This window comes from Gallinula chloropus (assembly GCF_964237585.1).
Source record: "Gallinula chloropus genome assembly, chromosome: 24".
In the NCBI taxonomy this organism is placed as follows: domain Eukaryota; kingdom Metazoa; phylum Chordata; class Aves; order Gruiformes; family Rallidae; genus Gallinula; species Gallinula chloropus.
Window position 1 is genome coordinate 270,646 of NC_140109.1, and position 27,622 is coordinate 298,267.

Here is a 27,622-nt window from a genome sequence, read left to right on the forward strand (position 1 = left end):
TGCACGACATGCATCACTCCTTGTTTGCAGAGAAGCCCTTTTTGGCAGCTTGAATTGGACTCCTTCCAGCAAACATGCCTTTTGGTCATTCTTTGAACTCAGCAGCCAGTTACAGGTTTCCATAGTGACAAAACTGAAATGCTTGATTAATTCTCCCCATGGTCATCTTCTACCCAGGCCACAATTTTCCCCTCCCAGCCAGGAATGATGTCATCATCATGGAATACCTTAAAAAAAAGGAAAGAAGAGTCCAGTCAGGACTGCAGTCTGGATGCTGCTCTTCCATGGCATGAGTAGCACAGGAGGCAGGCATCAAGCCAGAGATCCTAGCTCAGATTTCACCACACAGCCTGGAGGAGGTGTACCTCATCCATCATCCACATGTCTGGGTGATCTTTTTAGGTATAAAACAGATTAGGCCCCTTCTCTAACCAGTAATCATCAAGATGATCATTGGCAGGTTTTTTTGACAGGAAAGCTAAGGCAGGAAACACGACTACAGTCTCTGGCTGTCGCTGTGGAATGGCTTCCTAGCCAGCTGACTGCTCCCAGAGAGTAATCCCTGGGACTTGTCTCCATCTGTCTTTCAAACAGGAACCTTCCCAATAAACATTAATGAATTCACTCCACACCAACAGCAGCCTGAGCACAGGCAGGGCTGTAACACACTACACAAAGGCTGCCACACACACTCTTCTCTCCAAAAAGCCTTTAAAAGCAGGATCATGTTTTTTTAAATAAACCACATTTGCCTGAAAGTGTCTCTTATTGCAAGACTAAAGCCACCTGAAGGGATAGAAGTGCAGGCTGGGGTCCTGCCCAGCCTCCTCTGAGCAGTGCTGTGCCAGTGACTGTCCTTGCCTGAGGACACTAGCTGAGAAGGAAGCTGACCAAGGTCTCAGGACCATGTAGCAGCACTGATGGCTGAACTCCACACTTACCTCCTCCTTGACCGTGCCAAACTCTGGGTCCAGGGCTTTGAAGTGGTACCGGTGGGTTCCTTCCCGATCAATGGCTGCTTTAAAATCCTTCAGAGTCACTTCCCCTAACCTGCAAGGGAAGGGTCTGGAGCTACCCCATGGCACACCATTGATTCAGTTAGTACCATGTGGCATGCAGAGCCACAGCACAAGTCTAACAAGGCATGTGGCACCCTGGCCACAGGGCTGCGAAGGGTTTGCCCCTCTAGAAACACACCAACACACCCATCAACCTTCGAGGTCTCCCTCAGAGGAAGGGCTGCCTCCTGATAGGATGAAGAACCACCTCAGAACAGCCTGTTCCATCTTCCCTTTTGCACTGACACCCATAGTTGTTCTGGCAGGAATGCCCTGCACTGCATGCCACAGAACAGCAGCTTGGCTGCTTTCTCTTGCTCTTAGAAGTTAATTTTTTTTAAAAGTTAATCTCTTGGGGCTCTAACACAAATGCATCAGCTAGAGGACTGCTTCAGGCAGCTTTCCCTAGACAATGCCCACATTAATGCACAGCAAACCTGTGCTGACCGTACCCATCAGAGATGAGACTAATGCTCTAAGGGGAACGAGCACCTCCCACCTGTGTCAGCATGACAGACCTCACCTCTTTGGTATGTTGACCATGAAAGGTGTGAGGGAGCGGTCAGTGAAGTACAACACTTTGGTGCAGGCACTGGTGCTCATCACAGGCGTGCTGTGGGAATGAGGCAGCTCTGCAGGGAAGAAAAAGCACAGTAATTGGGGAAGCAGCCTGTCTCCTGCCACACCAGAGACAAAGAGGGGGGTCTCAGCAAATGTGCCACCACAGCAGAGAACCTGGTGATGGGAAGAGATTCTTTGGAGAGTGGCTAATCACCCCTATTGGGCAGGGCCAGGTGTTCTCCTGCTTGCTGGAGAACTTTGCCTAGCACTGTCCCCCAGGATTACTGTCCCATCCACAGAGGGGCTTGCTGCCACCATCTCCACAGGTACTCTACTTACTACCTCAGCAGTGACAGAAAAACCTTTCTGGAAGAGAAAACAACTGAACAATACCCTGCCCAGCTACATTATCACTTGTCTTCACTAGCAGATGGGTAGGGCAGGATGAAGTGACTGATCATCAGGGCAAAAGGCCACCTGTCTCCTCCCCATGTTCCCATTCCAGCTGGCCAGGATGGGTGTTTGCCCGTGGATTTTTCTTTTGCTCATTTGTGTTTGTCTCTTTCCCTGGCTATTGCCTTGTTTCCTGCTTCCCTGCAACACGCTGTGCCAAAAGCTGGGGCAGAGGAAGGGTAACAACACCAAGAGACTCTACAGCTTTCAAGATTCATAGCATGCAGACAGCACTATGGACACCCATTCAAAGGCTTTCTAATTTAACAAGTCTTTGGAGTCCCCTCAGAGCTCTCTACACCCAAAGCAGTCTGCATTTGCAGCTGCACAGCCAAGTTTACCTGCTGCAGTGCAGGGAAACAGAGTCTGCCAAGGGGAGTGGGTGGGTGCAGTTTGCATGCAGGGAACACATGACTGGCTGCTCTAAAAACAGCAGTTTCAGGGAGAGGTGGGAGAACAGCAAATTCCACAACACACTTGAGGCTTCAGAGTTCCTCTCCTACCCTTCTCCACGTCCTGTGCCTCCAGGCTGCCCTGCTGCTGGACACCACCACGCAGCTGGACGGTGGGGCTCCCTGTCTTTCCCTAGTACCTACAGCCCCCTACAGCCTCAGAGACTTTCTAGGGGATGTTCACACCCAACAGTGGAGTGAAGCCTTCATGAGGACACTGGAACGTGGCGCCACTGCAGCTGGAGCCAGGGAGCGTGGTGCCAGGCGCGGCTGTGCCGGGTGAGAGGAGCGAGACGCTGCGGCGGGACAGGGCGAGGCGCCTGCACAGCGCCCTGTGTCCGTTGGATGGGGCAAACCCGCAGGAGAGCTGACGTGACGTTTCCCACTCACCCCGGGGCACTGCTTGACGGTTCTTTCCGCGGCAGCCCTACCGAAGGGCCCAGCCAGGCTCCCCGCGCGATGGCGCTTCAGAGATGCCCGCGGGGATGCTGCGTCCCGGGCGCTGCCCGGGGGACCTGCGCGAGGCACTCTGGCAGGAGCCAAACGGCACTTACTGGGTTTGGGAGGCCAGGAGTCTCTACGCTCACTTGGGGCTCTGCTTGCTGGTGATCTCCCCCGGACCTAGGGTGTGAAACCAAGAGTGAGGACAAAGTGTAGCTTCCCAAGTGGAGCTCTCATTGCTGCTTAGGTCCAGGCTGTGTCTGAGGGGCAGAACTTAAGAGCTCAGTGTCCTAGGAAGCCTTTACCCTTCTCTCTTGCCTCCGCTGCGCTTCCATGTGGTGCAGCCGGTCCATCAGGCTGGCGATGCCCTGCTCCAGGCTGTCAATGGTGTGGTGCTGGGGGTCGTGGCCACTGAAACTATTCCTGAGGCTGCGAAGGGCATCACGAACCAGCTGCAAGTCATTTGTCTGCCCAAGAGACCACAAGTCAAACTCCAGGCTGCTTTATTTCCTCCTAAAGCCACGGGTCTTAGACAGGGAAATCTCTTAACAAGATCATAGATCCAGTATATATAGAGCCCTCATCTGCAGATCCCCAAGGTGCACTTACCATTTGGTGAGCTGTGGAAACAGCTCCTTTTCCTGCTGTCTGGAGGAAGCCATTGCTCTGAGCACTGGGACCACTGTAAGCCATCACCTGTTCAGGGGAAGATGTGTGTGCCACTAGGAATGGAAGTGTTAGGACCTCCCTAAAGACTCCAATTGGTGAGCTTCAAAACTATGAGAGGGAATAACAGCTTTCTACATCAGCAATGTAACTCCCATCTTCTACTCAGTAAGGAGTGTGCAGACAGCCCTACAGGTTAGAGCAGACAAAATTCCTCACATACAGGTGGAAAAAAAAAAGAGGTGGAGACAGCTATGTTACATCAGAGGGTTCTGCAAGCTCCAGTGAGCACATTCAGTGTTCAGGTGGCACTGTTCAGGGACAGATATTGGGGCTGGCACTCTTTCCACCAAGACAGCTCCAAGTGCTCAGTACCAGAGTCAGCAGGACAAGGAGGAGATAAGAAACTAAGCCCTGGTCTAACCATCAGCCAGTGTCAGAGCTGAAGTTCGAAGCCAAGAGCCTCTGGCTTCCACTCACCCCTGTACTCCCCTCACTGCTTCATCCCTTAGGATTCTGACACAGGAGGCTAAGCTAGAGAGCTCAGTGCCAAGGCAGGTTGGGTGTCTGTGGAGTTATGGCACTGACAATGAGACTGCAGAGCCAGGCCTCTCTGGGGTGCAGTGGATGATTTCTGGAGGTAGGTGACTAGAGGGTGCTGGACAGAAACAACAATCTGATGTTTAGACTAAGGGTTCCCATACCTCTTCAGCTTCTCTCTTCATGCAGTGAGCTAGCAGGGCCTCTTTGTGCTCCCACTCCAAATCCACCTGCGATGGGAGCAGAGTAGAAGAGTCAGCACAAACTGAGCACCAAGGTAAGTGCCAGCTCTCAGGGCATCACTGTAGCCCACCTGCTCCATACCTGTGGGAAGCTGGCCTCAGACAGCTGCCTAAGCACTTCATCCAGTCTGCTCTGGTGCTGCTGTAAATGGTGATCCTTCTGGCACAGTTCTTTCTGCAACACAGTCAAGAGAATCAACAGGACAGTGAGTAAGGATCACAATCATCTTCCCATGGCAAGGACCAGGCTGACTTACACAATGTGCACTTCTAGCTAGATGTTAGAACTCAGTGCCAAGGATTAATTTATTATTTTTAAGACTGGTCAGGTGCTCGTTCCCTGGAGTCCTTTTGCCCAGCAAAGATCCACCACTGAGGCCAGACAACTGTCCCAGAGCAAACAGCTTCCTGAGGGATTAGTGGACAATCTGGTGACCCAACCCAACCCAAGGGGCCTCTGCACAAGCGTTAGATGCTCAGCAAGCCATCACAGAGAAGACATGACAATAAAAGATCTGCTATAAAAAGCTGTGGGCGGAACACAAAGAACATCTGACCCCTCTGTCTCATTGCAAACATTCACGGCTACTGCAACTTATTCACTACCCACAGTGCCATTCCCAGAGGTGACCAGGGAGGCAGCAGTCACATTCACAAAACTGAAGAGCCAGGTGCTGCCCCAGGAAAGCCTCCAGTGAAGAGAGGTCCCCTTACTTTGTATTCTGCCAGGAGCCGGTTTCTCTCTTCAACCTTCCTCTGAAGATCAACCTGCAAAAACACCACCCGGGTGTGAGGCATTCAAGAGAGTTACTGACAACCTCTTTACCCCCTGTGCTAAAGGGTGACCTGAGACCACATGTCTGCAGAATTCAAGTGAGCTAGTGTCTGCAGATGGCAACCTTTGGGACAGTTCCTTCCCTGGCCTTCTCTCTCCAGAGAAACACTGTCCACAGCAGCCTCACCTGTCAGAGTGCCACGTGCTAACCCAGAGAGCACGACGAGGAAGAAAGAATGCAACTGTCCTGAAAACATCATGGGAGGCTCTTCCCTGTTTCAGCTGAAGGTCTTGGAGGGCAGGAAGTGTGAGTGAAGAACAGGAAACTCCAGGAAGTCTCACAGCTAGCTAGTAAACTGTCCAGTTTTTAATATGCAGAGACTTCTGACTGGTCATTCACTATCCCACGACCTCAAGAACTCTGCTGCAACCACCAACCCCACCCTGTGGCTGCTGGATCCCTCAGGGCCACCAATCTCCTAAAATAATCTGACCCCCAGCAGCAGTGACTCACGTTTTGGTTGTGCAATTCCTCCTTTTCCATGTTTGCTCTCAGAAGTTCCTGCTTTAGCTGAAGAACTGAAGCATCCTGTTGAATCAGCCTCTGCTGCAAAGCATCCTAGGAAAGATGGTATCTGTAGGAAGGTGCAGGACAGAGGCAGAAACCCTTCCCTTGGAAAAGACTGACCTAGACTAGTGTCCATAACACAGGGGGCTACTCACAAGGCTGAAGTGCTGCCATGGCCCAAGCGAGCAGGAGGCACAGACATCTGCCCAATGGGCTTTCAGCCCTTCTGCCTTTTTCTTCCTGAGGTGATTTCCATGACAGCATTTCAGCCACCCAGGACAGAGGGATTTCTGTGCTTCTGCCTGCACTTCCTGCTCCAGAAGCAGCCTGACACTTTGCTCTTATGGAAAGCAGCAATGTCTTTGGAGGGTCTTTTCAGTGGCCTAGACCTGGTGGCTCCAGCCACACACCTGCAGCACCCCGAGGGCACAGAGGCCAACATCAGCCCCACAGAACGAAACCTGAGCTCTCAGTGTGACATAGTTCTGCAGTGAAATCCTCCTAGAAGAGCCCAAAGTCAGAACAAATTCTGCACCTTTCACTCAGTGTTACCCAGACGCCAGGGTTTTGCCTGGGCCAGCTACTGCTGTTTGCTTCCTTCACAGGAGCCTGTCAGCCCACTCAAAATCCCACTGCTCAAGAGCCAGTTCTTGATGTGCAGAACTCCAGAGGCTGAAACCAACCCAACAGGAGCCAAAGCTGTGAAATATGCTGCAGCTGGAAAGGAGGATAATCCTGTGCTCTTCTTCCTCTGCTGACAAGAATGAGCTCACTGGGCCAGTCCTACTGTATGTGCCTGAAGGCAGAGGTGGTGGGGAAGCCATGGGAACCCAGCAGGCAGCCTACACCTTGTATGTTGTTTAGGGGAAACAGACAGAAGAGGGGACATTTGACCAGTCTTACAGACAGAAATAGAACCCAGGAGATCTAACTCCTTGTGCCTGCCACCACTGCAGTGTCTCCCTGGCACAAGAAACAGACCATAGGGTTCCCCTTCTCCCAGTCCCATAATAAAACACCCTCAGAGGTGTGTGGGTGCTGCTGGCCCTAGCCTTGGGCTGCAGCAAACTCTAAAGCTTTACTACATGTATTTGTACTTTCCTCACCTTTATTCCCTGGAGGTTTCGAGCTTCCTGTTTGTATTTCAGCAGCTCCTTCTAGAAATGCAACACAGTTTGGATAAACAGCATCTTGACACCCCTTAAAGATCAACCCAAGGAAGAGTTCTCTGTCTGCCCCAGACACCTGCTTCAGAAGAAAGCACATCCCACCTTTTCCCACAGATCAAGGAGTGTGTCAGGCCCAGAGCCATTTTCCTGAGTTAAAACCATGACAAAACAGTTGAGCAGCTCCCCAACTCCCTGCTCTTAAAGACATGAGAGAGCAATACTGCCTAGTTGCCCAAATTCATCAGATACTTCTCTCCTAGCATCAGGACTGGTCTCAGAGCCAGCATCAGCAGAAAGCTTGACAGGTCAGTTTCTTCGCTGCATTTATTTCCTACTTGAAGATGGTTTTATTCAGACATGGCTAGAAACTTAACAGCTATCCAGAATAAAGTTTTGAGAAGCTACTACAACCTAGATCTTTCCAGCTTGAAGAACATGCAGGGCTCATTTAAATACCATTAATATTTAGATGCTTCTTTTACCAACAACTGACTCCACCAGCACTGGCTTGAGGCAAACTGGGGAGGCAGCTTATATTTTTTTTGGTGCTATCCACAAAATGGCTTTTAATTGCTAATATTGTTACAATAAGCACTCCCCAGTCAAGGATCAAGTGCTTTCTGGGTCAATGAATTATGGTCTAAGAGAAGCAGATATCTACACTCCCAGAGAGGTGGAGAACCCACACAGGAACAGAACCCTAATGCAATGTCTCCTTCGTTATCCATAGCACTGCCCATCCCTCCTGCCCCATCCCCAAGCCCTGCCAAAGCAATAAAAATCAAGTAGGACAGAGTCAGCAAAGATCTTCCCCCTTCACCTCTCCCCCTCTAACCTTTAGGTCTTGATTTTCTTCCACACTCTGGTCCAGGCGACTTCGGATTATGATCTAAATGCAAACAGGGTGGCTGTTACTGTGCAAGACACCTGCCTGGAGCAGGACAGGGCAAAGGGCAGCTCCAGCAGAGAAAGGCAGGTACAGCGATACACTCACCAGCTGCTCCTCAGGGCAGGCTCCATGTTCACAGAGTTCAAAGGACCCTTCCTGCTCATCCTCAGGTAAAGACCCATTGAGCAACAAAGCCTAGTTAGATGAAGGGAATAAAACCACCAACAAACACCACCTTTTCAAGGGTTTCAGAGGAGAACAGGCAGCTGCAGCTCTGGCTAACAGCCACTCATACCAACAGTCTCTAAAGAGTTTTATTTTCCATTTCTGCTGACTTATTCCCCTCAAAAATAAGTAGAGTTTTTCAGAAATGAAAAAGATTTAGCCCCTGAAAAAGCTCTTCCAAGAGATCTATCAGACAATACTCTTCCCCACAGAAAGACACCAAAGGAGGACAACTACTCAGATTTTCAGGGAGTGAAGATTGTCTCAGGCAGTAACCACCCATTTGCAGGGACAGGCCAGCTCAGGCCCAGCAGACTTCAAGGCTGCCAGGTCAGGCTCTGCCTAAGGAAAGAATCCCCCATCCAAAAGCTGTGACCATTGCTGAACAGCAGGTAGCAATCTGTGTCCAGCTAATGCCAGCACTCTTTGCAAGACTCTTTTCTGAGTGTCCCAGAGCCTGCCCAGCAGGAATCACACAGGAACATAAACCTGCCTTGGTTTTAGTGCCTTATGGGGTGTATGAACATCAGGTCCCTGATATTTCAGCTAAAAACCTCCAGCTGATGAGAGTTTAAGTATTGAGCAAGAGGGGGGAAAAAAAATCAATTAATCAAGCCCAGTTTCTTGTGTAGCAACATCAGCTGCCTCTTCATGCTCCCAGGGAGTGACGGGGCAGCAATACCAGCTGCTCACCCTCCTCGCTCCCGAAATGAGAGTTGGAGGAACAGGACCTGCCAGTCCCTCCAGTGCCACCTCCCCCTGCTCCCAGTGGGCACATAATACAACTGGATTTTACCAAGAAACCAAGAATTCGGTTGGGGGGGATTTTTTTGGTGCGGTGGGGAGTTCTGGTTGAGGTTTCTTTGGGTGGTTGTGGAGGGGAGATGGGAGAGCAGGGGGAAAAGGGGATGAGTTTGGTTGGGGTCTCTTTTGGAGGGGGGGTGGTTTGGGGTTTTTTCTGTGGCTTTTTTGGTTGGGTGTTTTGGGGGGTGGGGGAGGTTTGTGTGGTGGGGTTTTTTTTTGGTTGGGTTTTTTTCTGGTCTTTTGTTTCCTGCCCATTGTCCTCAGGGCAAGCCCCTACCCTCTGTACCCCACCCTCCCCACCCTCTGCCTCGGCTGCCTATGCTCCTCACACAATCTCTGCTTTGTTTACTGGCACATAAATATTTACAATTCAAAGCCAGTATGGTTCCCAGCACAAACAGAAAGGAATATTCCTGAGAGAGTTCACGGTCTTTACCATATGGATCAGGGGCTCTGTTCCCCATGCAAAGTCAGACACACTGGGCTGAGGGTCATTTAGTCAGGGAGGGACTAGAGCAGGGCAGCAAGAAAAAGCTCCCACAAATAAACAGTCACAGAGAGCGTGTCCCAAATATTAGAGCTCAGCCTAGCTCACTGAAAGGCTGATGCAAGCCTGTGGGACCCCTGATCAGCTCTGTGATTTTTCACTGATCTCCTGACACTCCTTGTCTCTGCATCACTTCTGATCACAAGTCACAGAGACTGCTCTGTTCTCTCAGCTGTTCACAAAGCTTGCAGGCTATTCAGTGCCCTGGTGAAGGAGGATGTCCCTGTCACTGCAAGAGAAATGCATGTGGGAGGGAACACTGGCTGAGAAGAAAATCTATTACCTGCAAACCTGAAATCATCTTCTTTGCTTCCTCCATTTCCTTTTCCAAATGGTCCTGTTGTTCCAAAAGCTGCTCCTCCCATGAATTCTCCAAATATGACCCAGGGTTCCATGCTTGCCACTCAGGCTGGAAATGAGATTCTGTGTCTTCTGGAAGAGAGAGCAGCTGAATGTGGTCATGACAAACAGAGGGGTCCAGAAAAAAAACCTTGCACCATGTAATAATTGCCTGTTGGCCACACTAGCTATCACTAACAAACGAGCACTGGTCCACTGGCTAGCCCAGGAACACAGGTTTCCCTTTTTCCTCCTTAAGAAGGGATGAGGTTGGACAAGGAATAGTCATAGCAGTGCTTGTTAGGTAGTTGACTGACAGCTAAATCAGCTCATTCAAGCTGCTGTGTGTCTGCAGATGGGCAGCTGCAGTATCCTGCAGTAAGGACACCAAGCAGACACAATATTGGTACAAACTTAAGGAAGAGCCACAGCCTGGCAGCTACTTCAGCTGATGAGAGCCTGACAAATACTTTTGAAGGAGCACTGAGGCAGCAAAGCATTTCCCAGGAGAGCTTCTCTGTCATTTGCTCTTGGGATAGATGCTAACCAGAAGCAGTTAGTATTGGGCTGTGTTCCTGAGAAGGACAAGAAACCAACACAGAAATAAATCATTTCAGAAAAGTTTTGAAAACCTTTCCTCCAATCTGCCTGGAAAATTTTAGTGTAAACTGACCATATCAGAGTGCATTTGTGGCAACACAGCAACGACTTCTCAATGGAAACACCACCACTATACTACAGTTCCCTGCCAAGGGCCATCTGACCTATGTACAGATGTGCTACACACACAGACCCTTACACAGAGTCACGTTATCCATCGTGGGCTTTAACACTGACTCTTTCTTTAAGGGAACTGTGAATGAAGCCGCATGGCCTAATGAGGCTGCGATGAACATGTTCACCCTACAGCAAAAATTATGTATGACCCTTAATCCAGCTCCACAGCTTCTGATTTCCCAAGCAAGCCATGTTATGACACTATTGTAGTGTCAGAAGTTTTGGGATTCAGTTTTGTGTGGATAGATACTCAGTATCACATTCTCTACGTTCATTTCAGTCACCCAGGAGCTTTTCAGCAAGTTTATGATATAAGCAAATCCCAGTGAAAGTATGAGCTGTAAAACATCTGCAGGGTACTTGTTTTAGTTTCTGTTTCTTCAGTGGGGATGATCACAAGTCTTCCTTTCTCCTCAGATGGGGCTACAGTGGAGTCACTCTTCAGACTGTGGATAGGACTGGGCGATGCAAGACTGCAGAGGACAGGAGACACAGTTACTGTTAGTGCTGATCAACATCCTCCTCACCTCACAGGAAAGTGACTGCACACATGCTTGTTCAAACTAAGAATCATCTGCAGACTGGAGAAGCCAGTAATAAACCAAACCAGGCATGTGACTTTTCCACCACCCTACGTCACTGTCACAGCAGGCTAACTTAGGAGCAGCACAGCATCTCTCTGTTTCCATTAAGAGGATGCAAGTTTGAGACTGGCAACACAGGATTCACAGGGGAAAGGCTGCAGTCTGCTGCAGGTCAGCTCAGAAACGCTTTACAGCAAGCCTCACGTTCATACTGGGAACTGAACATCAAGTCACCATTGCTGGCTTCGCCTCTTGCTCTGGCTTTCAAGAGCACTAGTTCACTGACTCGAAATTCCAAGGGCAATATAGTTCTTAAAGTCAGATACTGCTCACTCGTGTTCTTAGGTTAAAACTCCCTGACTATGAGGTTCAAGCAATCTTTTTCAGGAACTTTTCCTAAATGTGTCACCCAAGTCGGAACTTCAAAAGGTGGCTGAGGGTCACTGACCCATTCAACAGTCACAGGAACTAATCCCTGAAAGTGTGGGCAGAAGAGTGAGAAGTGGTGAAATTGAGGGATTGGCAAGACCTGGGAACTGGAAAGAAGGAGAAGCAAGACAAAAAAAACCCCCACAAGGGATGCAGAGCCTAGAAATAACATTTCCCTCTTCCCATCTCTGCTCTTCTCAGCTCGGGATCCACAGCTCAAAGCAAATACAAAGGAGCCCATCTGGGGCAGGAGGGTGGGGTTAAGTGGCCTCTGCAGGTCTCAACACAGACAGTGTAATAAATAATTGCTTAGACATTCCTATGTCCACTGCCCCCTTCACAGGCAGTTTCCCTATTTTAAAGGGCCAGCAGGTTCACACAGCATCAGTGACAAGCTCTCAGACCATGCCAAACAGTGACAGTGCCACTGCGATGCCCTCAGATGAAGCAGTAGCACAGGTCAGGTTGCCTCATGCATTATGCCATCAACTCAACGCTGAAAACATTTCTAACAGTTTTCCTATCAGTCACCAAACCCATTAGAGTACAAAAACGTACGCTGATGCAATTTGCTCTTTAAAAGTACATAATTCACCATTAAAGCATAGCCAAAATAAGTGCTGGGAAATTAAAGCTATTCAAGACAGATTTATGATGCCTGATGTTCCGATTTACTCTTTCTTGGTTGGTTTCTTAACCCACATCCTTTCCTCACCAGTCCCAGAGCTGCCAGTGCCTGCAGAGTTCAGGCTTTAGGGCAGCAGCCCCAGTGAGCAGCCTGGGTTCTCATCATTTTCATAACCACCCCGTCCCCGCTGCTTCAAAGGACAATGGCAACAATCGCTCACCATTTGACCTGCTTCCCTCCCATGATCCCACTTTAACCTTTCTCCTCACAGAACGCGTTTCCAGGGAAGCCTCCGGATCCTGGCTACAGACATGCCTCGGCCCTTCATCTGCTCCGAATTCAGCGCAGGAAAACGCCGGCTCCTGTCAAACCACCGGAGGAACATTCGCCAGCCAGGCTGCTTCGCATGAGCCGAAAAATTCATAGCAGAAACCAGGAAAAAAAGGGGGAAAACCCCCCACAACCCCACCCCCAACTCCAGGTCTTTGCAGGAAGGAGTCAGCTGGCAGATCAGCAGCCTACACAGGCGGGTCTGATTCCAGAGGCTGGGAATTCTGCCCGCAGCCTGAGTTTTGCTTTCGCTGGTTTATTCCTCGGGTTATTTGTCTCTTGCTGCTGCATTCTGGTCAGCTGCACAGCCAGTTGTTTTCATCACAAGAACTGCGATCGTGGATTCCAGAGGTGTTTTCTCATCCCATTCTGCCCTCTTTAGACTCCAAGAACCTGCTGCAGATGCCAACGAACAGCCAAGAGAAGGGGCTCCTGCACGCAGTCAGTTCCTTGCTCCTCCACGCTTGGTTGTGGTCTCGGAAGGCAGCACGCAGCACGTCCCAGCCCTGTGCACGGCTTCTTCCTCGCTATCTCCAGCTCCCTCTCCCTCCTGCTGTCACACAGGCTGTGCAAGGCAGAGCCTTTTCTCTGAGATGCCTGGCTCACAGTGGGGGAGGGAAGGCTGGTGGAAGGGGAGGGGAAAGGGAGATGGATGGGTGAGGGGCTTTAGTGGCCTGGGAATACATATGATTTTGGCAAATTTTCCATGAATCATTTCAACTGCCTTTGCTTATTAGAGCTTTTGTCTCTGGGAATTCTGTTTTTCAGGCTGTGAGCTCTCTTGCTGAAGAGTTAATGCAGAAATGAGCTGATGCTGGGCTGGGGATGCTGCTCTGGGACGGACACGACAGCAGCACAATTAAGTGGAGGGGGTGGTTGCAGTTAATAACCACATCTCTTACTAATAAAAAACCCACGGCAGCTTGATTCTTCCAGCCAGTTCTCATAACTAAGCTAGCACATTTCTCTCTAGGAGGAAAGAGAAAGCAGCATCTTGTTCTCATCATGCAGCCTCCTGTCAGCAGAGACCATGCCCAAGAGCTGGAGATCATCCTGCTCCCAATTCCCCTGGGCAGATCCCTGATCACTTGTGTGAAGATTCTCACTCTGTTACTTCCTGTCAGCAGTAATATCCACCGTGACCATATGGTAAGAGAACTCAGGACATTATGGGGGAAGAAACCAAACCCCACAGCACAAAGTGACTTAGGATGTGCAGAGACATTTTCACTTGCCACCAAAATGCAGCCAGCCACACAGGAGCAGTCGCCTGACCATCCCTTACAGGGTGTAGAGCACACCTAAAATACTACAGCCACACTAAACTGAAGAACGAGTGAAGGGAACAGAATGTTTCACTCATAGTTCTGCTGAGATCACAGTTCAAGAGTCAACACCAAAGCCTTGTGACATTAGACAGGAGATGCTGTTGCCGAGACAGGAATTTTTCTGTCTTCCCTGGGATGACAGCTTCAGAACTCTCTACTGACATCATGTGGAGGCAGTGGTCCAGCACTGTTTCCCACAATTCCAAGTGTGTACATCTGCTTTTATAAACCCGACCTCACAATGCTACACAGCAAAATTTTGGTGATAAGGACTATTGTATTTTTTTCTCCTCTGTTGGGCCAAGACACCTTAATTCACTGGCCTCTCTGCACTATGGAGCATCAAAAATGGCTTGAGAAATCCTGTGAAGACACCCTGACTGCTGAGAAACTTCTGCTGACCTAGGAAAATGAGCCTTCTCAATTCTGCAAGAATTGGGGTGGGATGGTGTGCATGCTAGCTGAGGCACTCTCAAGGACCAGGCCAGGCAGGACAAGAAGGCAACAAAGAAGAGTTGACCTTACACTGGGGACTGGAAACTGTGAATCTAAGAGAGCTGCAGCTCTGCCCTCTTAGTCTGTTCTAGAAGAGATTAAATTGAGCAAAGCATCATATCCAGAGGGAGATCTAATATGTTCAGTTGCACAGTCCTTTGTCTTCAAGCTAGTTTCTTGCTCTCTGGGGAAAAAGGGAAAGGCTGTCCTTTGCTGTGAAGCTATGAGCTAGATCAGCTCCCCCAACGTAGTACAGGTTTGCTTTAAAAGCTCCTTCAGCGACACTGTCTCTCCTACATCCAGGAAAACAAACACCACAGCTACATGTCTTCCCTCTCCCCTCTGTTGCTCAAGTGAATCAGGGCAAGAGTTTTCACTCTGGCCAGAAAGGAAAGGGTAGTAAGAAGAGCTTGTAAGGCACCGATGTAAGGTGCTGTAACTGGCACATGCTGCTCAGGTTCAGAGCCACAAGCTGTGACACCTACTGAAAAGGCATTTTGTGATGCCATTGTAACCAATCCTGCATTCTACAGGCTCCATTTCCTTTGAAAGCCTCACTGAGGGACACTGTACAGCTTTAGAGAACTGTAACTCCAAAGTTTTCAGCTCTTATCTGTGTGATCACATCATGAACCCACTACTTCATGTGGGTTCCTGAGGCTTCGTTCTCCAGATCAGGGAGGAGACTATATGCTGGGAATGCTCTTTTCTATCAGACCTAACCAGATCACAGTGATAAGAACAGGCACTTCAGGGACTGTGAAGGGACCATGAGGGAACACATCTTGGCAATAAAGTTCCTTACCTGGAAGAGTGGGATTCTGACAGGATGTTCTGCTGCCCTTCATATTGCTGCACCAGTGCTCGGACACTCCAGTAAGGGTTTTCAATCTCCTCATCCATGCTACTCCTAGAGATAATAATCACAGAATGAGGAAAGCCTCACCTGATAGGAGCTGAAATCCTTCCTGTCTCCAAGATGGGTAGGAAAGCTAATGAAGAGAAGGTTAAGGAGGAGGGGACTATACTAATTCTGTAACTAGAAAACTACCAAAGCCCTAGGAAGGCAAGGAAAAGAACAGAACTTGCAAATAGCACAAGGACTGGCTTTTCTGAAGAACTGCTGGCCCAAGACCTTTGCAAGGGAAACTTTTAATATTTATTTTTTCAGCAAATACACCATTTCAGCCATTTCCAATGGGTACTCCCTTAATCCAGTATAATATGGGCAAATGACCTTCAGCTGTGTAAATTAAACCCTCAGTAGACCACCATCTGGCTTCCATTTAAATGTCATTACTATTATAATCCACATCGCACCTCTTGCGCATGTTAAAGGTGCTTCTCAGGATTACACATTCCTCCTCTACATGGACCATTCCTCCATTATCACCAGAACTCTCCTGCTTGCATGGCAGGCTGCATCAGCTGATTAACAGCCCGCAGCACTTTGCTTCTGCTTAAGATTCTGGGATACAGTAGTAAGCGTCCCAGGGGTTACAAGACAGAACGGACTTGTGCAGCGTGCCCAGTGCCTCAAATTCTGGAAGCAGCAGCTCCCAGATCTGAAACCACCAATACCTGTTGTCAGGACCTTACTTTTGCTTCACTCGAGGTGAGAATTTCTCCAAGCGTACAGCACCAAGGAAGGGCACTGTGCTGGGCAGGAAACGGGGGAAAACGAGGCAGCAGATTTCCCTCTGGCTTGGCCGTAAATAACGCTTTTCCCCTCCAGTGAAGTGACAGTGGTCAGCAGGATAGGTCAAGTTCCCCTTCCTTAGGCCACTATCTGTTCAGTTAGAGCCAGAGGGTAGCGGTGTTTGTACGTTTGCACAACAGAGTTACCTTCCTTACCCTGCTAGGTAAAGAATCGGCTACTTTAAGATAAATCGTCCACCTGCTAACACGACGTGACCTCACATGACCACAGAAAACCCGTTACCTCTGCCTGTGGCGGAAAACATCCCTGCCAGACTGCAGGACATCTTGGCGAACGTCGGCCAGAGCAGCCACGGCCCCCTGGGCCACGGCAGCAGCCGAGTGGGGCCTGTGGCTCGCAGCGGGTGCGGACGAGCTCTTCCCTGCCACGCCGGCCGCGCGCTGAGGCGCTGCTCTGCCGGAGCCGGGTTTGAAATGAGCAGCTAAGGCCAGGATCAACCTCATGACAGACTTCAAGTTCCCATCCACAATATCTGCAAAACAAATGAAGCCGGGGTAACTGCCATTAACATGAAGGGTCACCCGGGCTGGGTCCGACCAACACGGGCGGGTACCGCTAACCCCGTGAGGGCAGAGCAGGACTGTGCCGAGAGGCCTGAGTTACAGCCGGTCCTGTACCCAGCAGCTCAGTGCCACCTGCCGATCACAAGTTTGAATGCTGTGAACCCACCTGAGCCTCCCCTCTGCGGCCATCCCCAGCAATAGGCTGTGTGACAGCACATGGGAATCACTTCACGCTGACTGGAAACGCACAGCGGTCACCCGAGACCCCCGCTGAGCCGCAGTCCCTTCGGTCAGCACAGGGGGTTTGCTGCTTGTAATACCGGGGAGCAGCTATGTATTCCTTCAGCAAGAGCACACCACAAATTGTTTGTGGCACCTTGTGAACGTTGACCAGCCAGTGTTAATAACATCTCACTAGGTGTTTTCCCAGCGTACTAACTAGCTCACACCCATTGATCTCATGCAAAGATCTTCAGATCTTTCAGACTAGGACTTCTCAAAGCAATTTAGTCAAACGACATGTTCAAAGCCCATTAAAATAATAGGAACAGGGTTTCCAAATATCAAAGGTACCTTAAAAAAATTAATATTTAAATAATCAAGTGCTGGAGGCGTGAAGGCTTGTTATTACTTACTTTAGTACCCAAAAAATTAGAAATAGTCAAAATAAGACACAGCAAGTGGTACTTTCATGTCACCCATGGAAAACATGAAGCCTAAAGTTTATGTGGTCCTAGAATGAGTCAATATGATAACTAAGACTGGAACTCTGGAGTGTGTGTCCCAGTCTCATACTTACATCCTAATCTATGACCACATGACAATTTCATTCCATATGCAGGTTGATACCTTTGCTCATGTGAGACTTTTGCCAATATTGCTGTAATTCCTGTAGTCGTGAGCTCATAAGACAACTCACACTATTACTGAAAGAAACATTCCAGCTTTCAACCTGTCTGGGGCAGTACTGTGGGAACACTCCTCAGTGCTCTGTGTTTAAATGCTAAGCCTCCTTCAAAGCTCAGTAAACCAACAGCTTGTATGCTTCTGCTACACTACACTGGGTGTGTGACCATTGCTATCTCAGCGTTTCCCCCCTTTCTCCCTGAAGGGCCACAATCAGAACTGTAAATCCTCCCAGTACAGTCAGCAAACAGTAAGGGCTGTCTTCTACACCATAGCTCTACACACACACACACACACACGCCAGCAACCCTTGTGATGTCTGATTAAGCCATGCCACAGGCATGTGATTTTCCATACTGAGTCTCCTTCCTATTTACAAGCCATGTAAAACAATACCACAGGCTTCCACTGGACCAGGAATATTTTACCCATGTTTCATGTCACAGTAACTGGTTTGTACGTCCTCCTAGTGAAAGACTCTGAGTCTGTGTTCCTCATTACACCATAACATGATCTGACTGCTCAGTAGCAGGAGAAAAGACACTTGTTTTTGTGCACTGCACTGCTATCAGTCAAGAGTGCAGTATCATTTAACCCAAAACCTGCTACTAAACCACAGGAGAAAAAAACCCAAACAAACAAGAAAACTCTCCCATAACCCACTAATGTATCTTTCTGATATGAAACAGACAAGCAGGACTTTTAACAGGTACAATAACCATGACAACTGCTGGAGACACGTACCTTTTGCTGATGTCTGATGCATGCGGATCTTTTTTGATGCCACAAACTGTAAGACTTTATCCACATTTTCCCTCATCTCCTGCTGACTGGTGGGGTTGAACTGAATGCCATTCAGTTTCTCTCCAGCTAAAAGAAGGAAAAAAATTCATTAGAGATCTGAACCACTTGGTGCTGTCGTAGGAATTGCTATAGGTGTAGGCCCTGATCTTCTGTAGGAAGATGCTAGAACCTTTCTCCATGTCTGACAAGCCCACCAAGGCTGACCCAATCAGCAGTTGTGGTAGTGCTTTGTGATATGGTATTTAAGAAGGGGTAAAAACTCCAGCCAGGTGAGAGGAGTGAGACAAACCACTATGCAGACACCACAGCAGAGACAATCCACAATGAACTGACTGCAACCCCCATTCCCCTCAGGAGGAAGAGGTAGAGAATTCAGGAGTAGAGTCCAGGAAGAAGGGAGTGTCTCAGCAAGCAGATTACTCTTCCAAAAATGCCACACACTAACACCACTCATCTAACAAGGAAAATCCTTTCATAACTCCATGCCAGCCTCACACAAGTTAATATGGTCCCTGACAGATTTTAGCACATCTGTTGTAACTGTTTACTAAAACATAAGGACTTTAATAGAATTGCATTTATGACTTGCTTTATGCTTGTTTTATTTTACAGTCACAGAACAGAGAGGGTTGGAAGGGACCTCTAAAGATCATCAAGTCCAACCCCCTCCTAAAGAACAACCACCTTGAGCAGGTTGCACAGGACTGAGGGTTGAAATGCCTAAACCAGGCTTGACCTGCACTGGAATGGAAAGATTTCTGCTCTGGTTATTGCCATCCCAGGTTTGGGTCCTAAACGTTTACCTCTTTGGTTGGAAGCCTGAGGTTCAGAATTCCCAGCAGTACAGGTGCTGATGGATGGAGATGGTGCTGGAATCCCAGCCACAGCGCAGCCTCCTCTGATTTACTGAGCTGTGCAGTGGGCAGGGTCAGATCCCATCCCTCCTTCTGCCTGTGGTGTGACCCCTCACGAGCCTCCAATAATGCTGCCTCCCACCCAGAGGCACTGCCCTCCAAAAAAGTGGACAAAACCCATACTGATATCACAGCCTTTCCCCCCCGACCCTGCAAGCCGACACCTTCATTAGCCTCTGCCAGTTTGCCTGTCGGATGTCAGAGCCAAGGCCAGCCTCTTCACAAGATGAAAACAGTGCCATATGGCATTACTGACCTACAATCTCAATGAGCAAAGCAAGAACGACTCCATCTCGGAGATCCTGTCTCAGGTCTTGGACTGGCTTTATTGTTGGCTTCTTCTTCAGCTGGGAATTCACCCAGGCCACATATGCCTGTAACTGTTGCTGAAAACAGAAAACAAAGCGTTTGCACATCACGGCCATTCCAGGGAGAGGTTGCATAGCTCTCACTTTTCTCACTCATCTCCACAGATCTTGGTGTCTTTTGTCCTTGAAAACAAACACCACAGGTCTCATCCCAAAGCCTGCCCAGCACTGCCTGACAGAACTGCACGCTGTGGTGCAGGTCATGCCACCCCAGGGCAGGAAGAGCAAGCAGGCAGCAGGACAGGCCTCATGAGCTAAGCACAGCTGAGAAGAGAGCTTTACAGTACAATGAATCTAGGCTGGTGCCAATCCAATGCAGTCATCCCCTCAGTTCTGGTACCAGAATCGTCTCACTCGTAGCATTTAGTGTCCCACCCACACTATTTCTCTGCACAGCAAGAGAGTGTAAAACCCACAATGCAGGAACAAGAAACCCTGAGTTATTTCCCATTAAATTACATGTGAGGACCCATTTTACCTAAGTAACCACAAGGCAAAGAGCAGGTTCACAAGGCATTTCTCTTTCTGCCCCGTCTGTAGCGCTTCCATGCTGAAGGCACACTGGTAACACTGAAATCCTTTTTGGCAGGGCCAGTGTGGTACATCAAGGGTAAACAAACTGATCCTTTTATGGGATTAGCCCCCTTTTCCCTAAGCTTCATATTATTCTGCTGATCCAGCAGGTTTTAAGTCTCCATTCTATATTATCTCAGCAAGGTTCGTTAGAGTTTCTGCTTTTACAGCCCATCCAAGTCACGGTCTGATCATAGTTTCACTCTTAATTATCCTGACAGAGACAAATCCGACTGTAATCACACATGGCTCGGTCTGTTGGTTCAGAAAAGTGACTGGACCTGCATTCAATCAGTTCCACTCACTCAGCAGAGAGCTGGAGAGCGGAGCAGAGGAGATGACCTTGGGGGACTGCCTGTGGGATTTGGAAAGAAAGGAACCAGCAGTGGCAGATCTGATGGGCGTCAGCTGAAGCAGCCTCGGCCTGTCACGTGGATCGGGTCTGTGTGCTCTTCTCTGGCACCAGCACACACCTCAGGTCTGCCTGCCCAGTTTCAGAGGGCTTTATTTTCTACTTAATGCAACCAGGCACTGTGGAAAATAAAATTAAAAAGAAAATAAATAAGAAAGCCTTGACTTTCTCTGTCTTGCACAAGTTGGTGACCCTGTGCTAATTTTCAGAGCAGCAGTGATAACTCCTGCCAGCTGCAAAGTGCATCCCTACTTGTTGCACCTGTATTTTAACTGATCATGTGGGCACTGAGGTTCAGTCTGTTCTACTGCACTATATTGCACAGCCCCTTGCAGAACATTTGGAGTTTTTACAGGAGTCTATATGGTTCTTCCATTCAGATAAGTTCATTTTCACTCAAAGGAAAAATAGACCCTTTCACTAAAGAGTTTCTTTCCTCTTCTCAGAACATTCTTCACACATTCATAAGAAAACAGTTTTGGGAAACTTTTAGTCTCAACCTCTTACAAACATGGGAAGGGTGATTAGGTAAAAAAAGTCACTCCTAAACCCTAGTGCACTTACATTTTAAACACTGATTATTAAAAGCAGGACTTTGAGTCAACGGAACATGGATGTCACCATTAAAGCCATTTCATGCCAGTAGCTGCTGTTAATACCACAGACCATTTCATTAGCAGCCTTACTTTGCTGGTCAGCTGGGCTTCCTCTCCTCAACCCAAGCATAAGATTTTCCTGCTGAAGTCCAGACAGTTGGACTCATCAGCATTTCCTGATTTGTTATCCAAAACCTAGATGATCTAATGACTTCAGCAGGAAAACTGGATTGCTACAAAGCTGAAAACCCAGGGAGTGAGCTCTCAGTTCTGGCAGCTGAGGTGAGTGGTTGCCTGAAGTTAACAAGTAAAAACTAGTGACCTAAAAACAGCACAGCAGTGTTAGAGGCATGAAGGGATAAAGCCCCCGAGCTGCTCAGCAGAAATTCCAACACTAGCAAGTCAAAAATGTTTTGCTTCATCCCTCTCAGCAGCTTCCCCATGAGCTGGCATGAACTGGACAATACCAAAGTCATTGTGGCCCATACCTCAAAGCCCTGTACCTCCAATACAAGCAGAGGTCTTGATCCACAGCCACACATTTTAACGAATCAGATGCATAAGAAAAAGCACTTACTGCACTCCCTCTGAATTCCATTTGTTTCAAAACCCAAGGCACCCATCTCAATTCACAACAGAAAAACCTTAACTAGTACTACCAGTATGATCTGCTACTTGTATGGACATCATTCATAGCTTCTATTCCAGCAAGTACTCCAGGTACCACCTTCAAGCACAGAGAAAACAAAGATCTGCTATTCTGCCCTGAGAACAGCAGCTCTACACTGCCTGTGCTACCCAACCAAAACTCTCCCTGGCCTGCGCCTGTCGTTGTTTCTGTGGACAAGGGACACAAAACCCACACTCTGCATCACGATTTGTGGCTGCAGGCATCCCAGGTGGCATGATAAATGTGTCCCATCCAGTCTCACATAGGTCTCAGCTCCTCTTAGTCAGCAACACTCCAAGGAGGAGAGAAAAGAGGTCAAGAATAAATGAGGAGGTAGATGACATCTCAAAAGTACTCCTCCTCTCCTTTTCCAAGGCTGCACCCCCTGTGCTTTCAGACGGCTTCCTGGTATCAGAGTGGGACATGACATTTTGTGCCTTCTAGACAACTAGCAAAGAGAGACACTAACCCCCACAGCCAAACAGGACACTCCATCCCAGACTGAATAACGGGTGCAGAGTGAACCTTTGTGCCTAGGAGGCTGGACCCGGTAGCCCCCAAAACTGCTCAGGGGCCCTGCTCTATCAGCTGCTCAAATTCTTAGCACTCTCCTTGTTTAACTTTTGTCTTTCTAGGTGAGAGGGAAGATCCTGTGGGACCTATTACACCAATGCTTATGAAGCTGTAATTATGCCACCACAGCTTCATACAGAACCTCCAGACCTCACAGGACAGGATCAAACAAGTCCCTAGAGTTTCCCCTCGTTCACTTGTAACCTGGTATGGCTGAAAGAAGGAACAGCTATTTTTGTAACTAGCTGATCCCTCTTCCTTCATAATAACTGAATAATTTCCTGAATAATTCTTCCTTCAACCACTGCCCACTCAAGAGCTTTGCATTTTGCTTTGAGCTTCTGTTCACTGCTCAGCCAAATCCTGCACTTGATGTGGCTCACACTGTTCCACTCCTACACCAATATTTCTTTCAAAACTAAGATTTTCAGAGGAAAAACATATCAGCCTACTCTAAAATCCACTACACAGAGCATATGTTATTAGGATTATGGTGGAGTTAAGCTTAATCCTATTTATGTTAACACAGCTTTGCATTCCAAAAAAAGGCCAGGTTTACCCATACCTTGGGGTGGGAAGAGACACTCCCTTACCTGAAAGAAGTTTGAGCCCAGATTGCTTCAGCTCCCCGGCAGACCATTGTGGAGTGTTGATATCCCAATCACTCTGGAAGCCCTGAAAGGCTTTTCAGGTCAGGAGAAGGCTTTTAAAGGAAGCTGCTAGGGCTCACCTGCAGTTTTAAGGCGTTTCCCACCTTGCAGGCACTTCTTCTGGCAAATCACAGGTTGGCACTTGAGTGACCACCACACACGCCCAGAGCAGGGTTTTACTTTGGATCACACTCAGCAGACACACTGAAGAAGTGCCTGAGACCTGCCAGCTATAGGAAACCAGGTGTAGAGATCATGATCTTTGTGCTTCCAATTGCTACACCAAAGGAAAATGCCTTTCCAGGGTCAACATCTCAGCAGCTGTAATCTCTTACTGATAATTACTATCAAATGTCATTATCTGGTGCTTTCCACAGGTGGGAGAAAAGCAGCAGCTCTATTGCAGCCCTCCTGCCAGTTGTAACTGTCCTGGCTCTTCTCATTTCACCAGTGCAAGTCACCACCTGCTGCTCAGGGCTCATGTTTCTCCATCCGTGACCAACAGTCAGTCCAGTTGGCCTGACACTAAATATAGGTAGATCACAATGCCTCAGTATACCACCCTGTCCCTCATTATCAGTGCCATCTGCATTCCACTGTGCAAGGGTAACGTTCACATCCCTTGAGGTGAGGGCACTGCACCCCCATCACACCCTGATGACTCTTCTGTGTTCATCTGAGGAATCTATTGTTACTGTTGGGTTTAGGAATCAGCCTGGCTCATAATCTTTACTCTGCCTTTTCCTTTATACCTCATGGACACTGCCCAGCCCCAGGACTAACAACAGCCCTCATGCTAAGGGGTTTGTCCCAGTATGAAAGGCAGTCAGTGTCCTGTTTGTTCAGAGTGCTGAGCCAGATGTCTGGCACAACAGACAAATCCTCAAGATTGTTGCTTAAAGGTGATGCAGGCTGTTCAATGTATTGACATAGCTCCTGGTGCATCCAACAGTGAAAGCCACCTGATTATGCCCAGAGTGATGCCAGCATGAGTGCCATAGGCACCCGCAGGACTCCCCTTTCATAGAGCTCTTCCTTTCAAGCAGGAGGTGTAATTTCATTCAAAATAACGCCTGGTCTGATGTTTATTTTCCAGGTCTTCTATAAACAGCCTGTCTTGAGCACAGAAGATGCCTCAGTACAGTGAGAAAAGTCTGGAAAAGGAGGCCCCCTGCACTCCAGTGCACACCAGGAGACTGAAAGAGTGTGTGATCTAAAAGAGACCAGCAACTCCTTAACCCCTCACCCATATCCTAGTGAAAACACGGATTTTCCAACACCCTAGCATGTCTGGACAAGGATTTTTCACTGATTTGCTGAAGGATTATCCTGAATTCTCCATGAAATTCTAGCCAGCTTATGTTTCCTGTAACTTCTAAGGTCATGTTCAAAGACTCAAGCAGCACAAACCTGTGGGAGGAGCAGTCCAACGATGTCCTTAGTATGTTCTAGGCACACTCAGTTGGATTTTCCTCATCTTAATATAAACCCTTTCTTCAGATTGTAAAATGCAACATTATACTGGTATTCCATCCATTTAGTGTTGCAGTTTTGAATCCATTAGGAAGAGCTCAGCAGATGTAAGCACAAAATCTCTTTGAACAACCAGCAGCACCACTCACATCTGAAAGACAGTTATGCTCACTGGTTTGGTGCAACCTGGTAGTAACTAAACTTAAGTCTCCTCCCAGGAAACTGTGCTTAGGTGGGCAAATGGCAGAAATGCATGTCCAACAGTTTTTAACATCTGTAGAGTTGTTTAATTTGTGCAGAACAAAAGCCTGATCATTCCATCTTCCCTTTTCATATAAGAAACTTTTCCCTTCTATTAATTTTTTACCCTATCTGCCAGATAGGGGTATTTTTGTCAGGGGCATCTAAGTGTGCTTTCTTCAAAGAGTAATTTTGCCTCTCACTTTCCTAACACCACACACAAGGATTCTCCCTGCAATTAACCTGTTTTCTACCTATACCCCCATTGACTCCAATCTCCTGTTTGCTAAAAGTCCCAGCATTACCCACTATACCTTCCACACCCACAGTGGCAGTTCTTTGCACCCTTTTTCTGTTCAGAAAGCCGAAGATGGTACTCATTCCTTAGACAAATTCACTATCACTGCAGGAAGCAGCCACTGCCAGAAGTCTACCACATAGAAACGAGCGTAAAATGATCTGGCTAGGATGTATGCCCTAGGCATGGATGCTAGGATGGATGCTCCATCCCTGGGGGTGTTCAAGGCCAGGTTGGATGGGGCCCTGGGCAACCTTGTGTAGCTCCAGGCCTGGAGGTTGGTGTCCCTGCCTGTGGCAGGGGGTTGGAGCTCTGGGACCCTTGGGGTCCCTCCTAACCCAGACCAGGCTGGGTTTCTATGATTCTACTCCTTTGAATCAACAGTCAGACATCCAAACCCCAAGATGTCACGTCTGAAGCCAGGTTGCTGCTTTAGGGATGATTTCTGGCATTTCTGCAAGATTTTTAAATACCTCTGCATTTCCCCCAGCCTGGTATTTTGAGGCCCTCTTCACACACAGTGTTTCTGTGCAGGCAAAACACTGAGCCACAAGAAACCTTTCACTGCAAACTGCCAGCACTTTGGAGCACGATTCACCCTTAACTACCCAGTGGTTCCAGGACATCGGGAATCTAAGGTCTGTCAAAACAAGTTGCACTGAGACAGGCCCTGATGCTTCAGGAAAGAAAAGGAGCATTGTTCCTTATTTAGCAGAGCACAGGCACTAGCTGGGTACAGACAGGAAAAAGCAGCTTTGTGAGGACGGTGAGCACACAGCATGACTGAACAGTGCTTTCTGCAGGCAAGAACCTTGCCTGTGAAGAAAAGGGAAAGGGGCACACAATGGTTTTATACCCAAACATGAGGTTTAGTAGCCACTCCCAGCCTTCCAAACATCAGAGTGCTGCGCTGGGATCAGACTTCCTGGGACACTCTTTCACATCCAGGGAATTTCTATAAATAAGGTTGTAAGGTACACAGAGGGGAGGAAATACAGTTGGTGGATCAAAAAAGACGTGGAATTACAGGGTTTCTCACTCGTTTCCAGCTGTGCCTGTGATGTGATGCATGCCCTTGGCAAGTTGCTTAACCTCTCTATGCCATAGGCTCTGCACTTCCAAAATGGATTTTAATTTTCCTCGTGGGAAGTGTGTGATGTGGCAGAGAGATCCCAAGAGGAAGACATGGAAGTAAATCTGGTTTTATGGTGGGAGAGGGACTTCTTTTCCACAGCTGAGTAGTCTGTGGGTAAAAACAGCTGGGATGGAGCTAGTACTGAATGTAAAACAGTTCTTTGCTCCCATTATTAATCATACTGTTAATATACAGCTTGCTATTAGCTTATGTCAGAGAAAGATCTGCTGCCCTCAAGCACAGGAAGTATAAGCTTGAGCTAAAGCAATACCTTTTGTAGTTAAAAATGAGACTAAGATACTCTGTGGAGGAGGGGATGGAGTACTTGGGCGGTTACGCAGAGCAGTTACAGCCCTGTGACTGGTGTGAAGCTATGCAGCTAAAGTTTCATACCCAGTTTGTTTTCCCTGTAATGACTGGTGCTGTTAAGCCCAGGAGGGATGTTCATTTTCTCTGCAGAATGGAGCATGAGAATAGAAGAATCTGATGGGGGATGAGCTTTGCAGGGATGAGGAATCACTTGCACAAACAAAAATAAGCTATACAGTCTCAGAAGGAATAAACCACACCAAAATACTATCCCTGAAAGCAAATAGCAGCCACTGCTTGTTTCAGCACAAGAGCCCACAGTCATCCCTCTTTTTCAGGTTACAGACAGGACACCCTTCTCCAGCGTGGGCTGTACAATGCATGACCAGGTAGTGGCTGCCCTGGCATTTTGTACTTAGTCCACAAAGAGTCCCCTAAAAAAGGGAAACCAACAACAAACTGCCCTCACCATACAGTTACAGGATTCCCACCTCAAGAATTTCTGGATACTTCTCACTCATTCTGTTATGATTTATTAGCCTCTCTAACAGCAGAATAAGCAAACTGCAAACTGTTGTAAAATTGTATTTTCCTGCCCAAGATGAATAATAGTGCCCTAGAGATCCAACCTACAGAACAAACGGGGAAAAAAACCAGCAGCCTGCTCTTTGTCAGCCTCTCCCAAGAAATGTGTGTCCACAAAGCAGGTTTAGAGGCTTTCTAACAGCCTTCAGACATGGAGCCTTCATATACTCAGGAGAGGAGTCAATTCTATAAAATAAACTGTGCTCCGTAAGCGTGCTGCAATTGCTGTTTCCCCCCAGTACAACAGTGAAGCTGTGCAAAGAGAATGAAACCTCTGAGCTAAAAGCACCATCTGTAAAACAGCCATAAACTCCAAAATCTACCTCTCATTTGCAGAGCCCTGGCTGAGCTGCCCAGCATGTCCTTCTGCCAGCCAGCAGCTCTCCTGCCCCGAATCCTCGCTCGTTTTTCTCCTCTATCCCTCAGAGCACGCTAAGCACAGGGACTCGTAGCGGTTACGAGAGATGCTGCAAAATAAAAGCATGCTGCCTTGCCCTGGAAAGGTTTGTGTGAGACTTGGGACATGCATTTACCTCTGTGAAGCCCTCCTGAAGAATATCCAGCAAATTCCCCCTGGCCAAACAAGCGAGCAT

At 48.2% G+C, this 27,622-nt stretch overlaps 1 protein-coding gene across 1 annotated transcript; it reads right to left on the minus strand.

Annotated features, from left to right (window-relative positions):
• Nucleotides 1-146: 146 nt before the first annotated feature.
• DIXDC1 (DIX domain containing 1) lies at nucleotides 147-27,622 on the minus strand (the record flags this gene model as incomplete). The annotated part of the gene is made up of 20 exons (XM_084274860.1): nucleotides 147-227; nucleotides 942-1,050; nucleotides 1,582-1,690; nucleotides 3,079-3,145; nucleotides 3,271-3,432; nucleotides 3,575-3,661; nucleotides 4,336-4,401; nucleotides 4,496-4,588; nucleotides 5,128-5,181; nucleotides 5,703-5,807; nucleotides 6,863-6,913; nucleotides 7,761-7,814; nucleotides 7,920-8,009; nucleotides 9,674-9,822; nucleotides 10,867-10,979; nucleotides 15,106-15,210; nucleotides 16,243-16,492; nucleotides 18,174-18,299; nucleotides 19,404-19,533; nucleotides 27,563-27,622. 20 exons carry the CDS (start codon nucleotides 27,620-27,622, stop codon nucleotides 147-149), a joined length of 2,061 nt encoding a protein of 686 aa, XP_084130986.1.